The following is a 24342-nucleotide window of genomic DNA, read 5'->3' on the forward strand; positions in this document are numbered from 1 at the left end:
TTGCTGCACGTGGGCTTTTCTCTAGTTACGGTGAGCGGGGGCTACTCTTCATTGTGGTGCGCAGGCTTATTGTTGTGGCTTCTCTTGTTGTGGAGCATGGGCTCTAGGCACATGGGCTTCAGTAGTTGTGGTACACGGGCTCAGTAGTTGTGGCTCGTGGGCCCTAGAGCACAGGCTCAGTAGTTGTGGCACATGGGCTTAGTTGCTCTGTGGCATGTGGGATCTTCCCAGACCAGGGCTTGAACCCGTGTCTCCTGCATTGGCGGGCAGATTCTTAACCACTGTGCCACCAGGGAAGCCCACAAATTATTTTTTTAATCCATGAATTATTTAAATAAAGAAACATGTCAATAAAACTAATAGCTAATTTTTACTGAGTGCTTACTAAATGCCAGCCACTATTCTGAGCATTTTATGTATTCTCTTATTTTATTTCATGATAACCTAATAGGGAGATCCAATTATTATTCCCATTTTATAGATGAGGAAACTGAAGCCCAGAGAGGTTAAGTAGCTTGCCTGAAGTCACACAGTCAGTATATAGTGTATATAGTAAGATTCAAACCAGGGAGTCTGACTACAGTATTTGCACTTTTACATAACAATACTTGTCTCTTTCTGCTTCAAGTAGTTTTTTGCAAAACATATACAAAAGCCCAGGGTAATTACCTAATAAGAGAAGGTGAGTTAACCTTAAACAGTTTGGCTTATGAATATCTATGTAGTAATTGCACAGTAATGATACAGGAAGTGTGAGTAGGAGTTTTAAGATAAAATTTAGCATAAACTGTGGAAATAAGAAATATACTCTCCTGGGTCTTATTGTCAATGAAAATTAATTTATATGAGCATATCAACCCTCAGCAATTAATCTAAATTATGATATCATCTTTATTGTAAGCATCTATAACAACTTGGCAAGTGTCACTTAATTTATTCTAAGAGTTCCTCTCTGGAGCAGCCCTGAGGAAAGCAGATTATATAACAGTTATCGCCATGTCTAAAACAGAAATGGGAAAAAACCAAAGGCAAGGAAAAATCAGGAGATTTATTCCACAGTGTTCAGCCTGCTTAAGTCTCATTTTGATTAAACCCTAGTTCCCCAGCATTGTTGTTCTAAGAGATTTGCTGCCTTTCCCCCTCTGGATATCATAGTACCAATGTCAGAAATCTAAGAAATGAGTTCAGTGCTGTCCAGGCCAGGCCAACTTCTCACCTCTGTGCATCCTTGTAGCTAAGGAGGTTGGCCTAGGACTGCCCAGTTGAGGAGAACATGCCCACACCCTTCAGCATGTTAGCAGTGGGTAAGGGGGAGGTGTATCTAAATTACTTGTGAGGCTTTCCAACCAACCCTTCTTTCCCCAAATTTATACTGAACCTAGTAAGTCACCAGCTTCAGGGTGTCTTGGCTAGCTAAAAGATTGAGGACAGCTGAGAAGGACAAAGCACAAAAATCAATGCACATACCAGGACACCTATGCGGCTGCCTGCTTTGTTGCATGGTTCAACAGTTTAGGGCCAACGTTACCCTTGCTTCAAGGCCACAGACCCTGCCTTTGACTGTGGAGGACAATCTCAGAAATGTGTGCCACTGATCACAGGATGATGCACAGAAGGCAGAGCTCAATCAACACCAGTTTCTCACTGCTTCTGACCAAAGCTCTAAGAACTGGTCAATGCGACATCACCTTTGTGCCCAACAGCACATCCTTTGTTTCCTACATGTGACAAACTACTTCTGTGGAATTTTCTAATAGAAAACTAAAGTATGCTACCCTCATGAGAAATACTATGATAATCTAGATAAAATTAGCATTGCAGTAGGTTATGACTTCCTTCTTTTATCTTAACCTTTCCCCCCAGGCCATGTTTTAGGACATCTTGGCTATTTTCTTTTCTACACTGAGTAAACAAATGTCATCAATTGAGATTGCTTCAAAGAAAGTAATCTTATTTTGATTTAGCACAAATCAAAATCATATTGCTTCATCCAAAGTTTACTCAAATCAATGATTTTAGATAAAGTTAATGATGCTTTACGCGCGTGCGCGCGCGCACGCACACACAAACATTTAACCATAGGAGACAAATTTAAGGTCTTTTGTGGCCAACATCAGCTCAGCAAATTATTTTTCTGGCTATTGGGATATGCTATATATCCTTCAATTGCTGTTCCTAGAAAATCTTGCTACTTTGATATTTAGGGTAGAGAGACTTAGTAATGTAAAAGAACAAATGTCCCTTTGTTACAATTTTTCTGACAGTTGAGCATTACGTTAGTCAATAGATTTTTTAAGTCATTTTATATTTGGAAGACATTTAAAAATTCCTCCCTGAAAATGTTCCCACTTAACATGAAATGTGGAAGGCAGCACAGATGTAGATTTGACTGGCTATCATCATCCTTTGTTTCCTACACCCTGGGCTTGCCTTTTTACAAATATTATCTCTAAGTCTCACAATAACCTTGCAAGGGAGGTATTACTGGCTGCATTTTACAGGTTAAGGAAACTGCGGTGTAGAGTTCCATGCTTGAGATCAGATAACTAGTAACCAAAGGAGGCTGATAATCTGGTCCCTCTGGCTCCAGAGCCACAGACCCCAACTTGATTTGGTGAATCATGTAATGCCACAGAGAATAAACATAGTAGAGTAAAGGTGAGAATGATGTAATAGTATTCACATTGTGCCCTTGGACCCTGTGGGGATAGAGCCCAGGCAAGATTACTCCCACTTCCTGGCAGCACCCTGTCCAAATGATCTTTGAACCTCCCCCAAATCACTTGACGTAAGTCCAGATGGTATAAATCTTTTTCTAATACCTTCTCACTGAGACTCCCCACAGTTCCCCATAGTATGTGTCTTCTTTACTGCAACAAGTCCATGAACCCTACTTTTTCTGACTGTAGGTATGTTCCTGGTATTCTTTAGCTGGAGGACATTGATATCACTATGATAATGTGATAAATGTCTACTGTTTATTTAGCACTTACTATGTGCCAAGGTCTGTTCAAAACCTCAAGGGCCAAGGGGAAAGAGTAGAAGCGTGAGCTCATTTCAGAAGAACTTTTATTTTCTTCACTGCAAAACATGATCTCCTGCCAAGAACAATGATTTGATATATATAGGTTTTAATGTATATCCTCCATGATATTCTCCATATAGCCTATGATATTTGAACACTTAACTATGTGACAGGTGTAGTTTCAGATGTTTACTAGTCAACATAATTAATATCTCAGTCCTCATCACACTCAATTTCTCAGCAACTCTTGACACAATTGACCATTGATCACTCCCTCCTTGAAACACATTCTTCAGTTCCTTTCTGGGAAAACACACCTCTTACTTCTCTCCCTACTTCCCTGACCACACCAGCTCAGTCCCCTTTGCCTCCTCTTCTCCTTGACTCCTGCATATTCCTGGAGTGGCCCTGGCTCAGATCACACTTGTCTTCTCCATCTATACGCACTTCCTAGGGGAGCTCATCTAGTCTCATAATTTCAAATACCACATATATAACGGATGACTTCAAATTTCTATTGCTAGCCCAGACTTTGGCTGTAACTATAGACTGCTGACTTGACATATCCATCTGGATATCCACAAACATCTCAAACTAACATATGCAAACCACAATTCCTCATTCTCACCCATTCTGACCCCATTCTTATCCATCAAATCTGCTCATCCTGCAGGCTCCTCCATCTCCATAAGTGGCACCACCATGCTGTGGTCAGGCTACAAACCTGGGATCGCCTCTTACTCTTCCCTTTTTCTCACATCCCTTTATCAAGTCCATCAGAAAATGATTTTCAGCTCTAAATTCTAAACATATCCAGAATCCAACCACTTACCACCTTCACTGCTGTCACTCTACTCCAAACCCCCATCTTTTGCTTGGATTAGTGCTACAGCCTCCCAGCTGCTTTCGCAGTTTTTACACTTGCTCCCCTACAACTTCTTATTTTCTTGAAGTATATCATAAACACAGTGAAGTGCACAAATCTTGTGTGCAGAGCTCAGTGAATTTCTACATATGTTTATACCCATATAATTACCATCCAGATCAATATATACAATATTTCCAGCCCAGGAAGCTTCCTCCTGCCTCTCCCACTGCTAAAAGCAACCACTATCCAGACCTCTGCCTCTATAAATTAGTTTTGCCTTTTTAATGCTTCATATATATGGGATCATACAGTATGTACTCTTTTTCATTTTTTTTTAAATCCATGCCTGTAAGATTTATCCACATTGTTAGTTGTAGCAGTAATTCATTCTTTTTCCATGCTTTGTAGTATTCCACTATATGAATATACCATAATTTATGTATCCATCCTACTGTTGATAGATATTTAGATTGATTCCAGTTTGGGTCTATTATGAATATTGCTGCTATGAGTGGTAAATGTATGTGCTCACATCTCTTGGGTACATCATATTCTTCAAAGTCAGACTGATCCGTTAAAATGTGATATCACATAGCTTCTTGCTCAAAGCCCTCCAGCAGCTTCCCATCTTCCTCACAGTTTTTTTTTTTTTTTTTTTGCGGTACGCGGGCCTCTCACTGTTGTGGCCTCTCCCGTTGCGGAGCGCAGGCTCCGGATGCGCAGGCTCAGCGGCCATGGCTCACGGGCCCAGCTGCTCCGCGGCATGTGGGATCTTCCCAGACTGGGGCACGAACCCGTGTCCCCTGCATCGGCAGGCGGACTCTCAACCACTGCGCCACCAGGGAAGCCCTTCCTCACAGTTTTTACTGAAGTTCCAGCAAAGGCCTACAAGACTTGTTCTCAAATATGGTCCACTTTTTAAAAGCATCAACATGGGAGCTTGTTAGAAATACAGAATCATGTGTCCCTCCTTGTCCTACTGAATCAGAATCTGCTTTTAATATATCCCCCAGGTGATTCACATGCATGTCTGAGAAGCACTGCCCTTGGTGATCTATCCCTTTGCCATCACCTCTCTGACCTCATCATCTACCACTTTCCCCCTTGCTCATTCCTCTCTGGCTACACCGGTTACTTTGCTGTTCCTTAGATACCCCAGACGTGCTCATCATCGAGAGGTTGTGTGAGCAGGACCTGGTCAGCAGTTTCTTCTCCTGACCCAGTTGTCGGCTTACCATGTGACCTTAATTTCACATTATGGTAGCTAACTTCTTTTTACCCATAAAGAATGAACCCAGAGTATAATTATAGGTGAAGGACATGGGAATACTAAGATTAAGTAGTGGTGATGGTGGAAAGGGAAGCAACAGATGTCAGGGAAAAAAATACATATATATGGGGATATATGTATATGTATAGCTGATTCACTTTGTTATAAAGCGGAAAGTAACACACTATTTTAAAGCAATTATACTCCAATAAAGATGTTTAAAAAAGGCAAAAAAATACATATATAGCCATGCATATATATATATATATATATATATATATATATATATATATATATATATATATGGCTGAAAGATTTTTCCACATCAGAATATATAGCTGCATAGGAATAATGATGATGATGATGATAAGAAGAACAGAAAAAACAACTAGTTTTTATTAAGTATTGACTCAGCCTGAAAGTGGAATTGCTAGATCAAGGGGTAGGTGCATTTAAAATAGATATTTCCAAATTCAACCATAGGGTTGTATTATTTCTACATGCTATTCTCCTTAATAATGTAGTCCTCAAGACAACCCCACGAGGTAGTTACTATTATTTTCTATATTTTACAGATGAAGAAACTGAGGTACAGAGAGATTAAGTGACTTGCCCAAGGACACAGTGTTAATAAGTGGTGGCATCAGACTCAAATGCAGGCAGTCTGATTTCAAGGCCCACACTCTTAACCCCTTCACTGTGCCTCTCTCGTGTAACCATCACTACCATCCAACTCTAAGAACATTTTCATCTTTCCCAACTGAAACTCTGTACTCATCAAACACTAACTCTCCACTCCCCCCTCTCCCCAACCCCTGGCATGCATCATTCTACTTTCTGTCTCTATGAATTTGACTCCTATAGGTACCTTGTATTAGTAGAATTATATAATATTTGTTATTTCATGATCTGCTTATTTCAACTGGCACAATGTCCTTGAGTTTCTTCCATGTTGGAGCACGTGTTAGAAGTTTCTTCCTTTTTAAAGCTGAATAATATTCCATGTATATGTCACATTTTGTTTATTCGTTCACCTGTTGGTGGCCATTTGGGTTGCTTCTACTTTTGGGGTATTGGGAATAATACTGCAGTGAACATGGGTGTATAAGTGTCTACTCGAGTCCCTGCTTCCATTGTTTTGGGGTATACACCCAGAAGTGGAATTACTGGATCATATGGTAGTTCTGTAATTTTTTTTAAGGAATTGCCATGTCATTTTCCATAGCAGCTGCACCACTGTACATTCCCACCAGCAACATACAAGGGTTTCAGTTTTTCCATATCTTTGCCCCAGGCCAATACTTGTTATTTTCTGTTGTTGTTGTTCATAATAACCATCCTAATAGGTGTGAATTTTTTTATTTTCCATGTATAAAATCTGTTAATCTTTTCCTTCATGTTTCCTGTTTTTGTTGGAAAGGTCTTTGACTTCCTAAGGTTATACAAGCAGTCTCCAAATTTTCCTTATAATATATTTATCACTTCATTTGGTACATTCAGGGCTTTGATTCACCTGGAATTAATTTTCTGTTTGATTTAAGATAGGGAGTACTAACTGTCTTCTTCCAGACTGAAGAGTCAGTGATGCAAGTGTGATTCCTGATAGTTCATGCCTTTCCCTTTCTACCACTCTGACTTTCCTGTGGCTCCCCCGCCCCCCAACCCAGGGCCAATACTGAGCCACTGTTGTTTTTAATGTTCCTATCTTTGCTTGCTTATCAATGCTATCAAATTAGGCTTACTTTTATCGCAAGAAAGTGAGTGTGAATAAACAGCCCATAATAAAAAATGTACCTCTTTCTTATGAAAATAAAACATTCAGGAGGATTATAAAAGAAAATCTTATGGCTGTTATCATTTGTCTTATATATTGAGGTGCCCCTATGTTGGGTGCATATATATTTACAATTATTATATCTTCTTGGATTGATCCCTTGAACATTATGTAGTGTCTTTCTTTGTCTCTTGTAACAGCCTTTATTTTAAAGTCTGTTTTGTCTGATATGAGTATTGCTTCTCCAGCTTTCTTTGGATTTCCACTTGCATGGAATACCTTTATCCATCCTCTCACTTTCAGTCTGTGTGTGTCCCTAGATCTGAAGTGGGTCTCTTGTAGACAGCATATGTACTAGTCTTGTTTTTGTATCCATCCAGCCAGTCTGTGTCTTTTGGTTGGAGCATTTAATCCATTTACATTTAAGGTAATTATTGATATGTATGTTCTTATTGTCATCTTTTTAATTGTTTTGTATTTGTTTTTGTAGGTCTTTTTTCTTTCCTTCCTCTTTTGTTCCCTTCTCTTGTGATTTGATGACTATCTTTAGTGTTGTGTTTCAGTTGCTTTTTCTTTTTTGCTGTGTATCTATTGTAGATTTTTGGTTTGTAGTTACCGTGAGGTTTTGATATAGCAGACTATATATATACAAGATTGTTTTAAGTTGCTGTTCTTTTAATATCAAATGCATTTCCAATATCCTGCATTTGTGCTCTCCTCTTCTCACGATTGCTCCCATTGATATCATATTTGTGTGTGGATGATTTCCTACCTTTACTGTATGTTTGTCTTTACTGGTGAGCTTTTCCATTCATAAGTTTCTTGTTTTCTAGTTGTGGCCTTTTCTTTTTTGCCTTGAGAAATTCCTTGAGCATTTGTTGTAAATCTGGTTTGGTGGTGCTGAATTCTCTTAGCTTTTGTTTGTCTGTAAAGGTTTAGATTTCTCAGTCGAATCTGAATGAGACCCTTGCTGGGTAGAGTATTCTTGGTTGTACATTTTTCCCTTTCATCACCTTAAATATATTGTTCCACTCCCTTCTGGCCTATAGAGTTTCTGCTGAAAAATCAGCTGATAACCTTATGGGGATTCCCTTGTATGTTATTTGTTGCTTTTCCCTTGTGGCTTTTAATATTTTCTCTTTGTCTTTAAGTTTTGTCAATTTGATTAATATGTGTCTCAGAAATATAGATCATGGAACAGGATAGAAAGCCCAGAAATAAACCCATGCACCTATGGTCAATTAATCTACAACAAAGGAGTCAAGAATATACAATGGAGAAAAGACAGCCTCTTCAATAAGTAGTGCTGAGAAAACTAGACAGCTACATGTAAAAAGAATGAAATTAGAACATTCTCTAACGCCATACACAAAAATAAACTCAAAATGGATTGAGGACCTAAACGTAAGACTGGATACTATAAAACTCTTACAGGAAAATATAGGCAGAACATTCTTTGACATAAATTACAGAAATATCTTTTTTGATCCACTTCCTAGAGTAATGAAAATAAAAACAAAAATAAACAAATGGGACCTAATTAAACTTAAAAGCTTTTGCACAGCAATGGAAACCATAAACAAAATGAAAAGACAACCCACAGAATGGGAGAATATATTTGCAAATGATGTGACTGACAAGGGATTAATCTCCAAAATATACAAACAGCTCATGCAGCTCAATATCAAAATAACAACTCAGTCAAAAAATGGGCAAGTCTAAAGAGGCATTTCTCCAAAGAAGACATACAGATGGCCAAAAAGCACATGAAAAGATGCACTACATCGCTAATTATTAGAGAAATGCAAATCAAAACTACAGAATAGCCATCATCAAAAAGTCTACAAACAATAAATGCTGGAGAGGGTGTGGAGAAAAGGGAACCCTCTTGCACGGTTGGTGAGAATGTAAATTGGTACAGCCACTATGGAGAACAGTATGGAGGTTCCTTAAAAAACTAAAAATAGAGGTATCATATTATCCAGCAATCCCACTCCTGGGCATATATTCAAAAAGATACATGCACCCCAATATTCATTGTAGCACTATTTACAATAGTCAAGACACTGAAGCGACCTAAATGTCCCTCAACAGAGTAATGAATAAAGAAGATGTGGTACATATATACAATGGAATATTACTCAGCCATAAAAAAGAATGAAATAATGCCATTAACAGCAACATGGATGGACCTAGAGAAGTAAGTCAGACAGAGAAAGACAAGTATCATATGATATTTGTTCATTTGTATGTGAAATCTAAAAAAATGATACAAACAAACTCATTTACAAAACAGAAACAGACCCACAAACTTAGAAAACAAACTTATAGTTACCAAAGGAGAAAGGTGGTGAGGAGGGATAAATTAGGAGTTTGGGATTAACATATATACACTACTATATATAAAATAGATAATCAACAAGGACCTACAGGGAAGTCAATTCAATATTCTGTAATAACCCAAATGGGAAAAGAATGTGAAAAATAATATACATATGACACTGAATCATTTTGCTGTACATCTGAAACTAACACAACATTGTAAATCAGTTATACTCCAAAATAAAATTAAAATTAAAAAAGAAGCCACTAAAAAAAATTTATGTTTACAAAAAGCCTGTGTGAAAACGTTTATAGCACAAAAAAATCTTATGACATAAAACTCTAATTACATTTATGTTTATTTCTCAGTTTGACTCTCTCTCCCTATCTGTGGCTATTTAGGTTTTTATTTATCGTTGTATTTGAAAAGAAATGAGTGTCACTACAGGGATTAAACAGCAAATCTAAGACTTATTGGTCTTGACTGGGTCAGGCTCACCTTTCTGCAGAACTCTGAGATCCATACAAATCAGAACAGGACAACATGTAAAAATAACATGTTTTTCCATTTCAGGAATTAATGATTATTTTCTTATAATAGTGAGATGATATTTTATTTTTAAATTCATATGAACATGAATTATCAGAAGTATCTTTTCCCAGAAATGGATAACTAAATAATGAATTCTTTCCACAGTCTACTTTTGTTTTCATATTGAAATCAGGTTTAAATAAATTTCTAATTTAAAGGCTTGCCTAAAATTAATTAGAATTGGAAATGACTTGCCCCACAAATTCTTCCCATTAACAATTATTATATCACTAGGTTAACCTTCTGGTGTTAACTGGATTCTGATTTTGGCTGCTGTATAAATGTATTTTCCTCTAAATAAAAGAATCTCTAGATTAACAGCCATCTAAGCTGAGCTCCCAAAATAGCTTGCAAAACTGGTGATGAGCCGATATTTGAGCAATGTTTTAAAGTAAGACAGATCAGCTCAACGCACCCTTTTAACCAAAAATTTGCTGTGGTATATATTGCACCTCTTTAGGGCAAATAAGGTATAATACCCAGGGAGGGTGATATGAGTATTAGGGATAGGAATGCTTGAAGAGAAAATAGAAACATTTACAGAGAAAAAACAATATCCTCCCCACCTCTTGACATTGCAAGGAAAATTTTGGTGGTGTGCTTTAGTATGAAAATAGAAAATGTATGGAATATAAAGCTTAAAACTAATTATTTATGAAAAGGACTATATATATAATGCTAAAAAGTTTTTTCTTCCCTCTTTGATAAATATAAAGATGGAATATATTATTATAAAATGATTTATAAAGTCTTTGCATCTGAATAGAGTTATTCCTTACCAAGTGGCTCAGATGTTTCTGAACAGTTCTTGAGAGTGGAACATGAAAAACCTCATTAAGACACAGGAATAATTGTGTGGTCAGGCAGCTATATCACCACAAAGCATCATCATTTTTGTTAATGATTTAAAATAAACACATGCTGTTACTTACTGATGCTGAAAGGCTACTCTGTCCTATTTCTATTTTTTAAACATCTTTATTGCGTAATTCACATACTCTAAAACTGTAGGGGTACACATTGTGCGGGTACAATTCAATGATTTTTAGTATTTTTATAGAGTTGTACAACCATCACCATAATCCAGTTTTAGAACATTTCCATCATCCCCAAAAGTTCACTTGTGCTCAAGTATAGTAAATCTTTGATCCCAACTCCAGACCCAGGAAATCATTAATCTACTTTTTGTCTCCATAGATTTGCCTTTTCTGGATATTTCACAGAAGTGGAATCATACAATTTGTGGTCTTTTGTGTCTGGCTTCTTTCCCTAGCATAATATTTTTGGGGTTCATCCATGTTGTGGGATGTTTCTCCTCCAAGGGACTTTTCGAATCAGTTTGTCAAGCAAATTTTTAAAAAATTCCTGTCAACCAGGTGGAAAGTCCTTTGTTCAACAATGCTTTTAATCCCTCTTATTTCTTGCTTTGGCTTCCTCCATCTTCTGAAGCATTTTAGAAGAATTATTTTATATTACTTATAAATGTAAGACAAGCACATCAAAGTACAGAAATACTTTTTATTGGATTAAAAAAAACCCTCTAGTTTTGGGGATTCCATGGATACTGAAATGTAGGGTCAGAAGCACACACAACTCATTGAGACGATAGAAGTGAAACTAATTAAAGAATGTTCTACATGGTCACAGTTGTATTCATTGGGGTTTAGTTTTGTCTTTTTTGTTTTACTTCTCTTTTGCCTTGGCTTGTATTCTGAAAATAAGTACTTTATTAATTTCCTGGCTATTATTATAAAAGGTGTTAAGTAGTATTACTAAGAAGTAAAAGAAACACCCAGGATGTACGAGAGCTACAGGCAATGGCAAGTTACTTAATCATTCTTACCACCAGTTTTCTCATCTGGAAAAATGGAATATTAGTGACACCTGCCAAACTGTTATAAAGAGTAAATGACTCAATAACCATTAGCCTTTAAGGATACTATGTTCATTTCTGTGGAAACTTTGTCTTTTTCTCCTGAAACGTATTTTTACCTCCCTAGGCTTCAAGATTTACAGAAATGTATTTCTGATTGACACTATGTAGACTGCTGCTGTTTTTCCCATACAAGCCTGCTCTCCTTCAACAACTACAGGCATGTTAAAAAAAAAGATGCTTTAATTCCTTTTTAGTCTCATAAAAAAAAAAAAAAATCCCACCAGGAAGGTACTGTTATTATCCCCACTTTACAGATGAGAAAACAGGCTGTTTAGACATGCTGTGACTCACCTAAGATCACAAGGCCAGGAAGAGTCAGATAGAGCCACATTTGGAAAACTGCAGGAAGTCCAGCTGACCAAAGCTGGGAAGGGCTACAGTAGAAAATGAGATGGGGCACAGATCTGGTCCAGAGGGCTCAGAAAGCTGAGTAGAGCATTTATACATGATGTGGCAGAAAACAGAAGTTTTAGAAGTTTTTGAGCAGGGGAATGACAGGAGCAGAACTTTTTATTATGTTTAATTTAAAATATTTTAAAATAATCTTGCAATCTTATGTCTATTTTCGAGGCAAATAATAGCAGCTAACTTTTATTGAATCTTTATTAAAGCTCTGCTCTAAGACCTTAACATGTGTTTGCCCATTTAATCCTTACAACAACCCTTTAAGGTAGGCATTGTCATTTGCCCCATTTTGCAGATGAGAAAACTGAGGCACAGTGAGATGCAAGAACTTGCCAGAAGCTACACAGCTTGCAAGTGGTGGAGCCAGGCTTCAATTTCAGGCAGTCTGGCTCCAGTGTCCATAGTATTAACTTCTGGGCCACAGTGCTTTTTTGTTAATAGATCTATACCACAGGCTAGACATATAAGGATAACATGGGGCCATTGCAGTACCCAAAGTCTAAGGTGATAGGGATTTGGATTTCAGGGGAGGCAGCAAGAATGGAGAAAAGGGAAGATTTCAGAGGAAAAGCTGGTGGTAGAATTTCTGGACTAACTAGATACGTGGGGGGTTAAGAAGAAGAGTGAGTTGAAGATGGAAACCAAAGTTTTCATTCCTCTGGGAGAATCATGAAGCCTCTGAGGAGTACAAGGAGCTGGCAGGAGGGCTGGTCTGGAGGAACTAACAGTCACAGTGCAGGGAGTGCTGAATTCAGTGTAGTACCAGGAACACGAGTCAGCCAACTGCAGCTGGCAGCATTGCTCAGTGAGTTGATGGGGCTCCGGATAGAGATGTGGGCATCTTCAGCAAAGAGAAACTTTGAAGTCAGAAAACAGGTGAACTGTCCTAGAAAGAGAGAGGGAAGATAGTGAAGGAAAAAGGCTCTAAGTCTAGGTAACCATTGGGACAGGAGACAAGAGGAGAAAGCAAGACAGAGGGTCTAACACATTCCAATGCCTGCAGTGCAAAACTCCCTTTCAAATATGCCATCTTCTTTAGGAGAGCATCCCTGTAAGGTAACTGTGTTGCTCCTAGAGATAGAGAAATTGGAGTCAAGACATTTAGGGGGCTTGTGCACAATCACATAGCAAGTTAGTGACAGAACTAGAATTTGAACCCAGTCCAAGTGACTCCAATGTCTGTCTCTTTCTATAAGCAAAAAGCTGTGGAAAGATGAACGTGCCTAGTCTGGGTAAGGATTGCTGGCTGTGGTCTAGGGGAAGACTAGCAGGACATGAAGCCCAAGAGGTAAATTGGAATAGGATTTTTAAAGGCCATGTCATGTCTAGGAATTAAAGAACCAGTAAAATTTTTAGGGAGGAAAGTAATATGAAATTGCTTTTGAGATAGGAATAGAAATGTAAATAAATGTAGAGAGAGCCTTATAAAAGATGGATTGGAGGGAGAAGAAACTAGGATAGAGACAGATTGGTGGTAATATAGTGCTTTTGTTGATGGGTAATGATGCTCTGAGCTGGAGCAGGAACAGCAGGAAGAAGGCTGGATTTAAGAGGTGTGCAGAGACATTTAGGTAAGACTTGGCTGTCTATCTCCCCGTGGAGATGCTCAGAAGACAGTTGGAAACACAATCTACCACTGAAAAGAGCTCCAGGGTAGAGATTTAGAATTCAGACGTCATCAGCAAGAAGTGGTAGTTGGATCCTGGAAAGTGATAATATCACCAGGAGCTGCGAAGACCAAGAGGAGATGGAGGAGAAAAAAATTCTAAGGGAAAGTAAACAAATAGAGGATTGGATTTGAAAGACCTTCTCTGGAAAAGGTTCTAGTACCTTTTTGTTTTTAGGAGTTGCCTTTCCCCTTTGTATTTCATTTATGGAAGGGGAGCAGGTCTTGACTTTTCAGAACTTCCTTAGCTTCCTCTTCTGCCCTCACCTTGAGCACAGACACTAGTTTCCTTATAGAGCCACAGGCTGGCCTTGTTCTCTCCCAGGGCCCTTGGCCTGAGCCCCAAACCCACACTTGCGCAACAGCGTAGGAGAGGCCACATCTCAAGAAATGTTTAGAAATCAAGTCTGCAGGCCATGGTCATTATTTGGATGTGGTGGTTGCCCCTAGTTCTCTGAGAAATTAGATATGACAACGAGGAGGAGGTCACAGGGGCCTTAGGAGGATCACATTCAGAGTGCTGGTCACTGAAATCACTACAGGGATGGGGGCATAAAATCAGAGACAGTGTGTAGAGAGGCTCTTTTAAGGGGAATTAAACAGATTAATTCAGGTCAGGCTGTATCCCGGTAAATTTAGAGCTTGTTACGCAGTGTCTTTTTAAAATTCTTGTATTAATTATAATAGAAGGCCAAAGGCTTTTCAGATGGTAACAACATACCCTGCCTGCTTTACTCCCATTTTCCACATTGACTTGATTATTGCCAGTGAACTGAGAGTAGACTGCAAGGTTGGGCCTTGGAACAGGCAGGCCTGGGTTTGAATCCTAGATCTGCCATTTGATAACTGAGGCCACAGGAAAAATCAGTTGAACTCTGATCCTCAGTTTCTTCAACTGTAAACTGAGTCAAAACATGCTCTGCTCAGCTTCCATTCCATCCAATTCCCTTATGGCGTGCCTGCCAGTACAACAGAGGCTGGAAAGCCAGAGGCAGATTTCTCAGACTCTTGCAGCTGGGTTTCACATCTGACATGGTTCTGCCATCTAGGCACACCTGAAGGAAACCTGGGAGGTGGACATGGGCAGTATAAAGCTTCTAGAAGATGTTGGATCTTCTTGTAATCACTGTAGTGGAGTTGACTGACATTTGGGAATGTGGAGGTGGAATTTCAGTATTTGGTTCTGAGCATCTATGACAGAAGGCAGTAGCTGTGGGGTTCCCATAAGAGAGTCCCCTGTTCTGGCTGAGCATTTCTCCCTGCTATGTTATTCCTGATAGTATAGAATACAAACTAACTTCCATGGCTCCCCTAGAAATTCTTAACCTGCCAAATACCTTGCAATAATTCCCATTCTGTTTAAATTACTAATTGGAGTGGATTCCATTATCTTCAACTCATAGACCAGCCTCATAGGGTTTTGCAGGAAAGTCAAAATATGTAAGTTAAGTACAGTGCTTAGCACCTGGTGAGCCACATTATTATTCCTATCAGTGTATCAGCTGCCACAATAAAGTAGAAGTAAGCATCTTACAATATCTTAATGATTTTCTAATTTTATTTTTGAAGCATATTTTGTTTCTAAGATTTTTTGTTCTAAGTATTATAGAATAGAAGTCTTAGCTTTGTGCACAGCTAGGATTGACATAGAGGAACATTAAGTATCAGAGTAAGAAATATGTACCCTTTAAAATGAGGAAGTCCAGGATAAAAGAAAATATGCTTATTATTGTTTTTTACTTAAGTTCTGGAATTGCCTTCAACTTCAGTTAATAGCTTTTATAATGTACCAGACACTGTTAGCAGCTATGTCTTTAAAGAATTTTAGATAATGGACGAGAACGTCATTGATCTTTCGTTCTTTCCCAGGCTCTACTCATCTTGTCAGCATCTTCTGATCTTGCTGGAGAAAGTCCATATATTTTAGAATCCATAAGTAATATAAAGGGCTTTTGCCAAACTGGAATTCTTAGTTTTTACATAGGGTGACCTTATTGTTTACAAACATCTGAGAGTAAGAGTGGATTTAATTGTTGTAATCTTTATTGGAAGGTATGTAACAAGATGCTGTAACCAAAGCTTTTAAGCTTCTGAATAATACTTCAATTTTTTTATTTTCAAAAGTCATTGATTAAACAATGGACTTATTTTTAAATCTATTTATTTATTTATTTATTTATTTTTGGCTGTGTTGGGTCTTTGTTTCTGTGCGAGGGCTTTCTCTAGTTGCAGCGAATGGGGGCCACTCTTCATTGCGGTGCGCAGGCCTCTCACTGCTGCAGCCTCTCTTGTTGCGGAGCACAGGCTCCAGACACGCAGGCTCAGTAGGTGTGGCTCACGGGCCTAGTTGCTCTGCAGAATGTGGGACCTTCCCAGACCAGGGCTCGAACCCGTGTCCCCTGCATTGGCAGGCAGACTCTCAACCACTGCACCACCAGGGAAGCCCTGGTCTTATTTTTTAAAAGCTTCAATTTGTTATTCATTTCCCGTTCCAGATTCTTCCCAAACTACTTACTGGATGTTGAACATTTAAAATATCTGTAGAGCAAGTTAAAGTTAAATGCCACTTGTCACAGCTTTCATTATGGTTGCTTTATTTTAATGATCTTTATGGTTTGTTTACCTGAAATTCTGATTTTGCTTTTAGTTTAGAAGGTATCAATAATTTCTCTGTTAATTTTAAAAAGGCATAGACAAATATAAAATATTCATTTCTGATAAAAACAAAATCTCTTTTGTGACAAAACATGCAGAATAGCTTTTTGACATTGTACAGTTAGGCAAATAAAAAGACAACTTTTCTATTACATGTGAATATATTATGCATAAATTAAAAGACTGTTGGAAACTAAAAACACAGAAGTATACGGATTTTTTTCAAGGTTGTCCTAATTATTTCTCAAAAATAGGAAAGGCTCTAATTAATAAAAAATTAAAACTACAATGAGGATAATTTATAGGACAATGTCATTGCCTTTTTTGTGCTGTGAAAATGTTTTATGTGTCCACATGAAATTTAATCATTTTAAGATTGTATTAAAGGGAAACGTATTAAATGGTCTGTGGATCTTTACATAGTTGCCCCTTCTGAGACTCAAAAGATTGACAAATTACTGAGGTCAGTAATTTTGTGGCTGCCCTTAATATTTTTTAAACAAAAAATTTGAAGAGTTAAAATACACAAGAGTGAATGTAACAGTTTTATGAAGGTGGTCAGAATGTGGTTTCTCCTACTATGAACAATAATTTTTTTTTAAAGAAACACTATGATGATTTTTTAAATTAATTCATTTATTATTTACTTTTGGCTGTGTTGGGTCTTTGCTGTTGCAGGCGGGCTTTCTCTAGTTGCAGCGAGTGGGGGCTACTCTTGGTTGCAGTGCACGGGCTTCGCGTTGCAGTGGCTTCTCGTTGCAGAGCACGGGCTCTAGGTGTGTGGGCTTCAGGCTCTAGGCGCGCAGGCTTCAGTAGTTGTGGCTCGCGGGCTCTAGAGCACGGGCTCAGTAGTTGTGGCGCATGGGCTTAGTTGCTCTGTGGCATGTGGGATCTTCCCGGACCTGAGATCAAATCCATGTCCCCTGCATTGGCAGGTGGATTCTTAACCACTGTGCCACCAGGAAAGCCCCTGAACAATAATTTTTAATAAGCTAGCTCCCTTTTATTATATTCTCTTTAAAATTAATTGTGGCTCTGTAATTGTTAAACTAGTACCAGCTAAGCCTGTAAAATCATCTTAGTCTGAAGTCATAATGAGGAACATTTTAATTTCAAATTGTCCTATAAAGCAGTATCAAAAGTAACACAGATAGGATAATAATTATTATAAAAAGGTGTAAAATTCTTTTAAAATAGGATAAAGAATTTTATATTTATGATTTGGGTTAAAGACTGTTACAGAAACTTACTGTACATGTTCTCTTTTGCTCATTATTAGTGTCAATATTTGGGGAAGAAGGGTGAAAATGAATGTACATTTAGTTAAATAATGCCTATTACTGGTAAATTAATAATTACATTAATGTAATTATCCCCTTATGTCTATTGAAAAAGTTTGGTGATAAAATTTATTAATTAATTTGAATTTTAAAATGTATTTGGACCTAGACCTGTGACTTTAAACACAATTTTATAAAGTATGTGGTAATTAATAAAGTTTTAATTGATAATTAGCATTATAGCTCAATGATGTCCTTCATCAGGATTTTTTGCCCATGAAAGAGGGGGTCTGCATGGATTTTTTTTCAACTCTAGACTTAGTTTATTGCAGATATACAGTCTTGCTGATTTTCACAATTTCCCTATGATATATGGAGATGATTGCTTCTATTCTTATTGGTAGAGAGTAGAGACCTAGAATATAAGATTTGTTTATAACCATTTAAAAAAATAAACTTAAATTTTAGAATAGTTTCAGATTTATAGATAAGTAAAGTTAGGGTATTCAGAGTTTCTGAATATCCTTAGTTTTTACCCAAGTGTCTATTATTGGGTTCCTGGGCCCTAGGCTTTGGTGACGCTCTGGTAAGCCACATGCTTTCAATTATCAGCTACCTTCTATGACCCTCTCCAGGTTGACCTGGGAACCTTGCAGACTTTATCCACAACCCTTGGCAGCTGAGGGAGACTGGGGTGGCCTCTCTCAGGCCTTCTATAAGCCTAGATCTGCTCTGCAACCATTTCTGCTTTACTTTAGATGCCCCTTCCCAGAATTCTTGACAGGAGGCAGAACTACAAGTGCTCTCTGTCTGAGGATTCTCAAACTCGAAATCCATCACATCCCCTGGGGCTTCAACCCCCACGAGGGGTCACGGAGCCAAGCCCCATCTTTTTTCATAAAATCTTATTCTCCTCTTCCAGTCCCCTCCCACAGGAGAAAGAAGGCATGGAAGGAAAATTGAGTCACATTATCACTCATTCCTCTCACACTATGGTTTATATGCTTGCTATCCTCTAGGCTTTGCTAATGATACACAGTGCCAAGATTTGAGAATTTAAAAAGAGCTCTTTTCTCTCTCAAGAATCTAACTCTTTCATAATAATGGGCTTGGGCTTTCAGACTGTTGCTTCTCCTATGTATTTTCTAAAAATCCATTCAGAATATGGTCTCCTGTGTTCTGGGCTGTATCTGCTTTCTGTTCTAAGGCAGTGAAAGGCACTGACTAAAGTGGTGAAGGACTTGAGGCAACAAGAAAAATGTGGCAAAGAAAAATCTCTATTGATATCTCAAAATAATACCCCCTCTACCATCATATTATGATGCAATATGGACCCAATATTTCAAATGAATTTCAGTGTGGAGTTGGATGGTTTTGGAAGACAAAATGATTTCAGTGCAAATGGTAATTAAGGCCAATAAAGTGTTTCTGTATTTAAAGACACATAGATATTTTTCTCACATTTCATATAGTAAGCTGAACATATATTTTGGGCTTGGATAAACGTTCCAGACTACATGCATACAAGAGCTGAAGAAGAATATCATACTTATTCCATATATATTCCAGATTTCACTGCCAAGGTTACAGTTGGGGATAGCAGTCCAGAGGGACTTTAGTCAAAGTCTCTTGAGATTAAAAAAAGAAAAAACATGAATTAAAGCTACTGAAGAAAGAAAATCCACTAGAAAAGCAAATTATTAACTCTGTACTCGGATTCAAAAGATGAATAACCACACTTTGTCTTTTGTTCTGTCCTCAGCTGGAAAGGCAGCTAATGATGCAGAATGAAATGAGAGAAAGACAAATGGCTATGCAGATTGCTTGGTCTCGGGAATTCCTCAAATATTTTGGAACTTTTTTTGGCGTTGCAGCCGTCTCTTTAACAGCTGGGTATATTTGCTACTTACTTTAAAATTTTCTTCTACTTCTTTTTGTCTCTGCCATGATCACATTATTAAGTTGGCCAAGATAGGACTTTGATCCAAATAGTACACATATAGGCAAACAAAGTAACCCTGATAGCTAAGTCCTTGGCGGTAACTCTGTAGAACCAGGATAGTAATAGTTAATTCTTCCTTTAGTTTCTTAGATTTCTTCTGTACTTTTCTCCACTTTATAAGTAAGAGAGAGTACTGACTTTGCACCAAGACAGAAGGAAGTCTCTACAAATTCATCTCCACAGTCCCTAAGGGATAGATATCAATACTTAAAATATTTTTAAAATGAGTAATCTGAGCCTCAACATCAAATAAAGATGAACAAATCATAGACCCTACCCAAGAACTGCAGAATCTGCTGAGGGATTATGGGTAAGCAAATCCTATTTCCATAGAAGAATTAAGTAACTTCTGAAATGGAGGATATTCTTCCCAAAAGCGGATAACTTTTTTCCTTTCATCAAGTACTGAGATATTTATTTACAGGTTATTCCTTGATATTCATTCTTTTTTGTTCTTGAATCAGAGCAATTAAAAAGAAGAAGCCTGCCTTCCTCTTCCCTATCGTTCCATTAGGATTTGTCCTTACCTACCAGTATGACATGGGCTACGGGACCCTTATACAAAGAATGAAAGGTAAGTCTTTGATAAACCAGAGTCTCAATTTCTGATTCATTTTCTGGTTCCAGGATCCACTCCTTACACCCCCTTGACTTATGAAAATTCTGACAAGACTCTCCCTGAGCTACCAATGACTGATATTTCTGCCCCCTCTCACATAGTGGTATGCTGGAGTCACCTCATACCAGCTCACAAGAACCAACTGTCAAATGTTCAGGAATTTTGTAAGCTGGTTGTTAAATATAGTCATTATTAAAAATTAAATTATGTAAACTAACACAGCATTGTAAATCAGCTATACTCCAATAAAATTTTTTTAAAAATTAAATTATATAAACTTACAATTAAATAAATTACAGAAAATACATAATATTAAATTATATTAAAAACAATAATAAATAATCAGAACTTAGTTTCTAATTATTTTACAAGTATCTGTACTCTTAAGTTATGTATATCTATTCTTTTATGTATATCTACTATATCTGTATGGTGGAAATGCAGATACAATATATAGAAACAATAAAGTACAGATACAACTCTGACTTCAGTGACATCCCATTGGTATGTCAGCTTGAAGGTGGTCATAGTGGGAGTATTTACACCATGGAGATCTACAAACACCAAATCAAGGCTTGACTTACTATTTTGTTGATTGTCTAGATCAGGGTTGACAAACTATGGTCTGCAGGCTGGCCACCTATTTTTGAAAATAAAGTTTTATTGGAACACAGACATACCCATTCATTTCTGCTTTTCCATTTCCATGACAGAGCCGAGTCACTGCAACAGATATGCAAGTCCCCACAAGCCTAAAATATTTACTATCTGGCCCTTTAAGAAAGTCTGCCAACCCATGGTCTAGACTTAAGAAAATGATGAAGAAAATGTTAATAATGTATATTAGTCTTAAAAGTGTGTTGTGTCCATATCCATTATGTTGTGAATAGCATAAAAAATTTCAGGAAATGTCCTAATATTTAAAAACTGTTATCTGATTCAGCAAAGTCCACAATATTCTCAAACAACTAAAGTTCCAACATATGTCACTGTTTCACTTTTGTCCTACTCATTAACGTAAATGAAAACACCAACCATCATTCATGTTGAAATTATACTTTCTCATCAACTGCTTAGGCGAGCTATGGATAAAAGAGTTCAGCAAAAATCAATAAAAACATTCTTTGAGGATCAATTTGCTATATGGAATTTATGATAAAGGGTCCTGTACCTGTTATTATCATTTATAAATTGTACTCTACATACATTTCATAGAAGTAAAATTTATAATAAACTTATGTACATAATAAACTTATGTACATTTGTTTTTGTTCTGGAAAGCTGGTTGTTAAATTTTCACCAGCACCGTCCTGCTCTCACTGAACTCTGGCTTTTATTGCCCTAGAAAATAGCACTGCTGCCACAGATGCCACTCCTGTCCCAAGAAGACAGAGTTTCCCATTAGTCTAGGATATCCATGTCTTCCAAATTCCCACCACTACACACCTCTCATGAGGATCCCTATTTCCCTACTCCTCAAGCCTTCAACCCAGAGCATGCTGGAAACAGTGCTTTCCCAAGTCTTCATTTTTGCCATCCTGTTCTCTCCTGGGCTATAGGCCCATCACTATCCCTGAGGCTCTGTGGGGACTGGTTTAGTATTGGAAAAAAGAAGGTGCAGGTATTGGGAGTAGGCAGTAGAACATTTCATTCACAGACTTAGGGAAATGGAGGGATTATATGTTCTTAAAAATTGCCATTTGAAAACAGAAGTACATTTTCCACATAGAAACTATATTAAAATGTCCTTTGGGGTCAGACATTATTGGTATCATAGTTCAGCTATATTGTGGGCTAAACAGTGTTTTGTTGATGGCCTAGAAATTTATTTATAGCATGTATTACTGTGGGAAAATGTACTCTGAATTCTAAAACACTGATCTACAAATTAACTTTTGGAGTACAATTCCATTTTAAGCTGGAAACTAACTGTACAAAACTGATTTACTTATGTTAAAACTCATTTCAATAACCTGCTCAGGTTCGTGTTACTCATCTGCTTAAGAATTCATTAGTCTGAGCTCAACTATGTCTCACTGTTTATAAAAACATTAGAGTTCTCAGTCCCTCATAAAAGTTAGTATGTAGTATTAAGAAATCTCAACTCTTATTATACAGCATTCACTTGAATGTATTACTAATGGAGAGCAAATTTATTTTCTAGGAATATTTTGATTGTATAATTGGGAAGTAATTTTATTACAGGTCCATCAGAGTCTATAGAATATAAAAATTTAACTTCCAAGGCATGTTGTGGAAATTTCCTATTTAAAAAAAAAAACTTTAGAATCCACCAGGAAATTTATCATATTAAAAAGTTTAGTTTATAATATATAGCCCTGTTAACTAGAGATGACCCCAAGATATATACTTCCTGTTTAATTGACTTTATTATTAGCCATTCTGTAAATACATACTAAGAATCTGCCATATGGAAGGCACTCTCCCATGGAAACATCTAGTCTGTCATCAATAGCCTGCCCAATTACATACAATTTTATAATGATTTTTACTTAGTATTTAAGACTGAGAAAAAAAATGTTTGCAGATTGTTGGAATGCTGTGATAATTTGCAAATTGTAGCCTGCCCTGTTGGGTTTGGAGTATAAATTAATTGTGCATTAAAAGAGGAATACTTCAAGAAAACAACTGCCTTTATTCCCAAGGAAAGTTTATGGAATGTCAACAACATATATTATAGTTTTCCAAAATTTCGCTAGTCTTCAACAATAAAAGTTGGCAAATGTCACTGTGCCCAAGAAATTACTAGCTATTATTTAAGAGGAATTGTTTATAAAAATGTGTATATGTGTGTGTATGTATGTATATATGGACTAAAGAACATTTAATATTATTTGGGGTATTTATAAGTAGTTTCAAGTCAAAGATTAGCTTCCCTGAAAAATTACAGTTTTTTAGTAAACTTTATTTTCTTCTCACGTGACTTATGATATAATAAGGGGCAACAAGAAGAACCATATGGGGTTTCACCACCCTAAACCCCTCCTAACACAACTAATAGTTATCATCCTGACTTTCCTTCAAGGAAAAAAATAGTACTTGGTATTCTTTCTCTTCTACATTTTAAAATGCTGTCTTCTGTCAAAGTCTCTGGCATCTGATTTATCTCTTTATGAATCTTCAGAATTCATTATTGTGTTTCCTTTGGGAGGTCACTTCACCGGGGACAGTGGGTGAAATATTTAACTGTGAGATCTGGGGGCATGCCTCCACACAGTGTTACAGCATGTCAGTGGAACACAACAAGTAGGTCTTCTCATAAAATGCTGATGACCCCTTTGTCACCTTGCACATTTCTGTACTTTATTTAAGGTGAAGCCGAGAACATACTGGAAACAGAGAAGAGTAAGTTGCAGCTGCCAAAAGGAATGATCACTTTTGAAAACCTTGAAAAAGCAAGAAGGGAACAGAGTAAATTCTTCATAGACAAATGAAATCATGTTTACCCACCAAATCTCAAAATACAGAATTGTTGACTTGAATCATGGCCTTTACAATTTTTTAAATGCTTGAGATTTTGATATAATGGTTTTTATTTTAAAATAATAAAATTTAAGATGAACTTTGTTAAATTATTTTAAAATAAAATGTATAACATTCAACACAAAATCATGGAGGTACTCTAACTTTCAGATTTCCTATATATGTGTGTGTATCACAAACATCTAAATGTAAAATTAATAAACTATATTATTTTGAATTTCTGGAAGCAAAAGTTCTGTTGTTCTCATTTCTCTGTTGCACACACTTACCCCATTACATTAATCTCCCACAGATACTGCTTTTATTTGGATTTGTCAATTGTGTCCTGTCTCCACATAATAGAAAACAACTAATATTAATGATTAACATGTATATTGCATTTGCTATGGCCATTGTCTGATTGTTTTGCACATATTCTTGTAAT

General features: G+C 37.1%; 1 protein-coding gene across 6 annotated transcripts in view; it reads left to right on the forward strand.

Annotated features, from left to right (window-relative positions):
• PLGRKT (plasminogen receptor with a C-terminal lysine) overlaps positions 1-24102 on the forward strand; it is a 53315-nt gene extending 29213 nt beyond the window's left edge. For 5 of the 6 annotated variants that reach the window (XM_060102207.1, XM_060102204.1, XM_060102206.1 and 2 more), the window contains exons 4-6: positions 19556-19686; positions 20260-20369; positions 23748-24095. In XM_060102207.1, coding sequence (XP_059958190.1) covers positions 19556-19686; positions 20260-20369; positions 23748-23869 — 363 coding nt within the window. In that variant the 3' untranslated portion in view covers positions 23870-24095. Of the gene's footprint in view, positions 1-19555; positions 19687-20259; positions 20370-23747 lie in introns of all 6 variants that reach the window. The other variant, XM_060102209.1, reaches the window with a different exon arrangement.
• Positions 24103-24342: the final 240 nt, after the last annotated feature.

The sequence above is a fragment of the Mesoplodon densirostris genome, chromosome 6 (assembly GCF_025265405.1).
Source record: "Mesoplodon densirostris isolate mMesDen1 chromosome 6, mMesDen1 primary haplotype, whole genome shotgun sequence".
Classification (NCBI taxonomy): domain Eukaryota; kingdom Metazoa; phylum Chordata; class Mammalia; order Artiodactyla; family Ziphiidae; genus Mesoplodon; species Mesoplodon densirostris.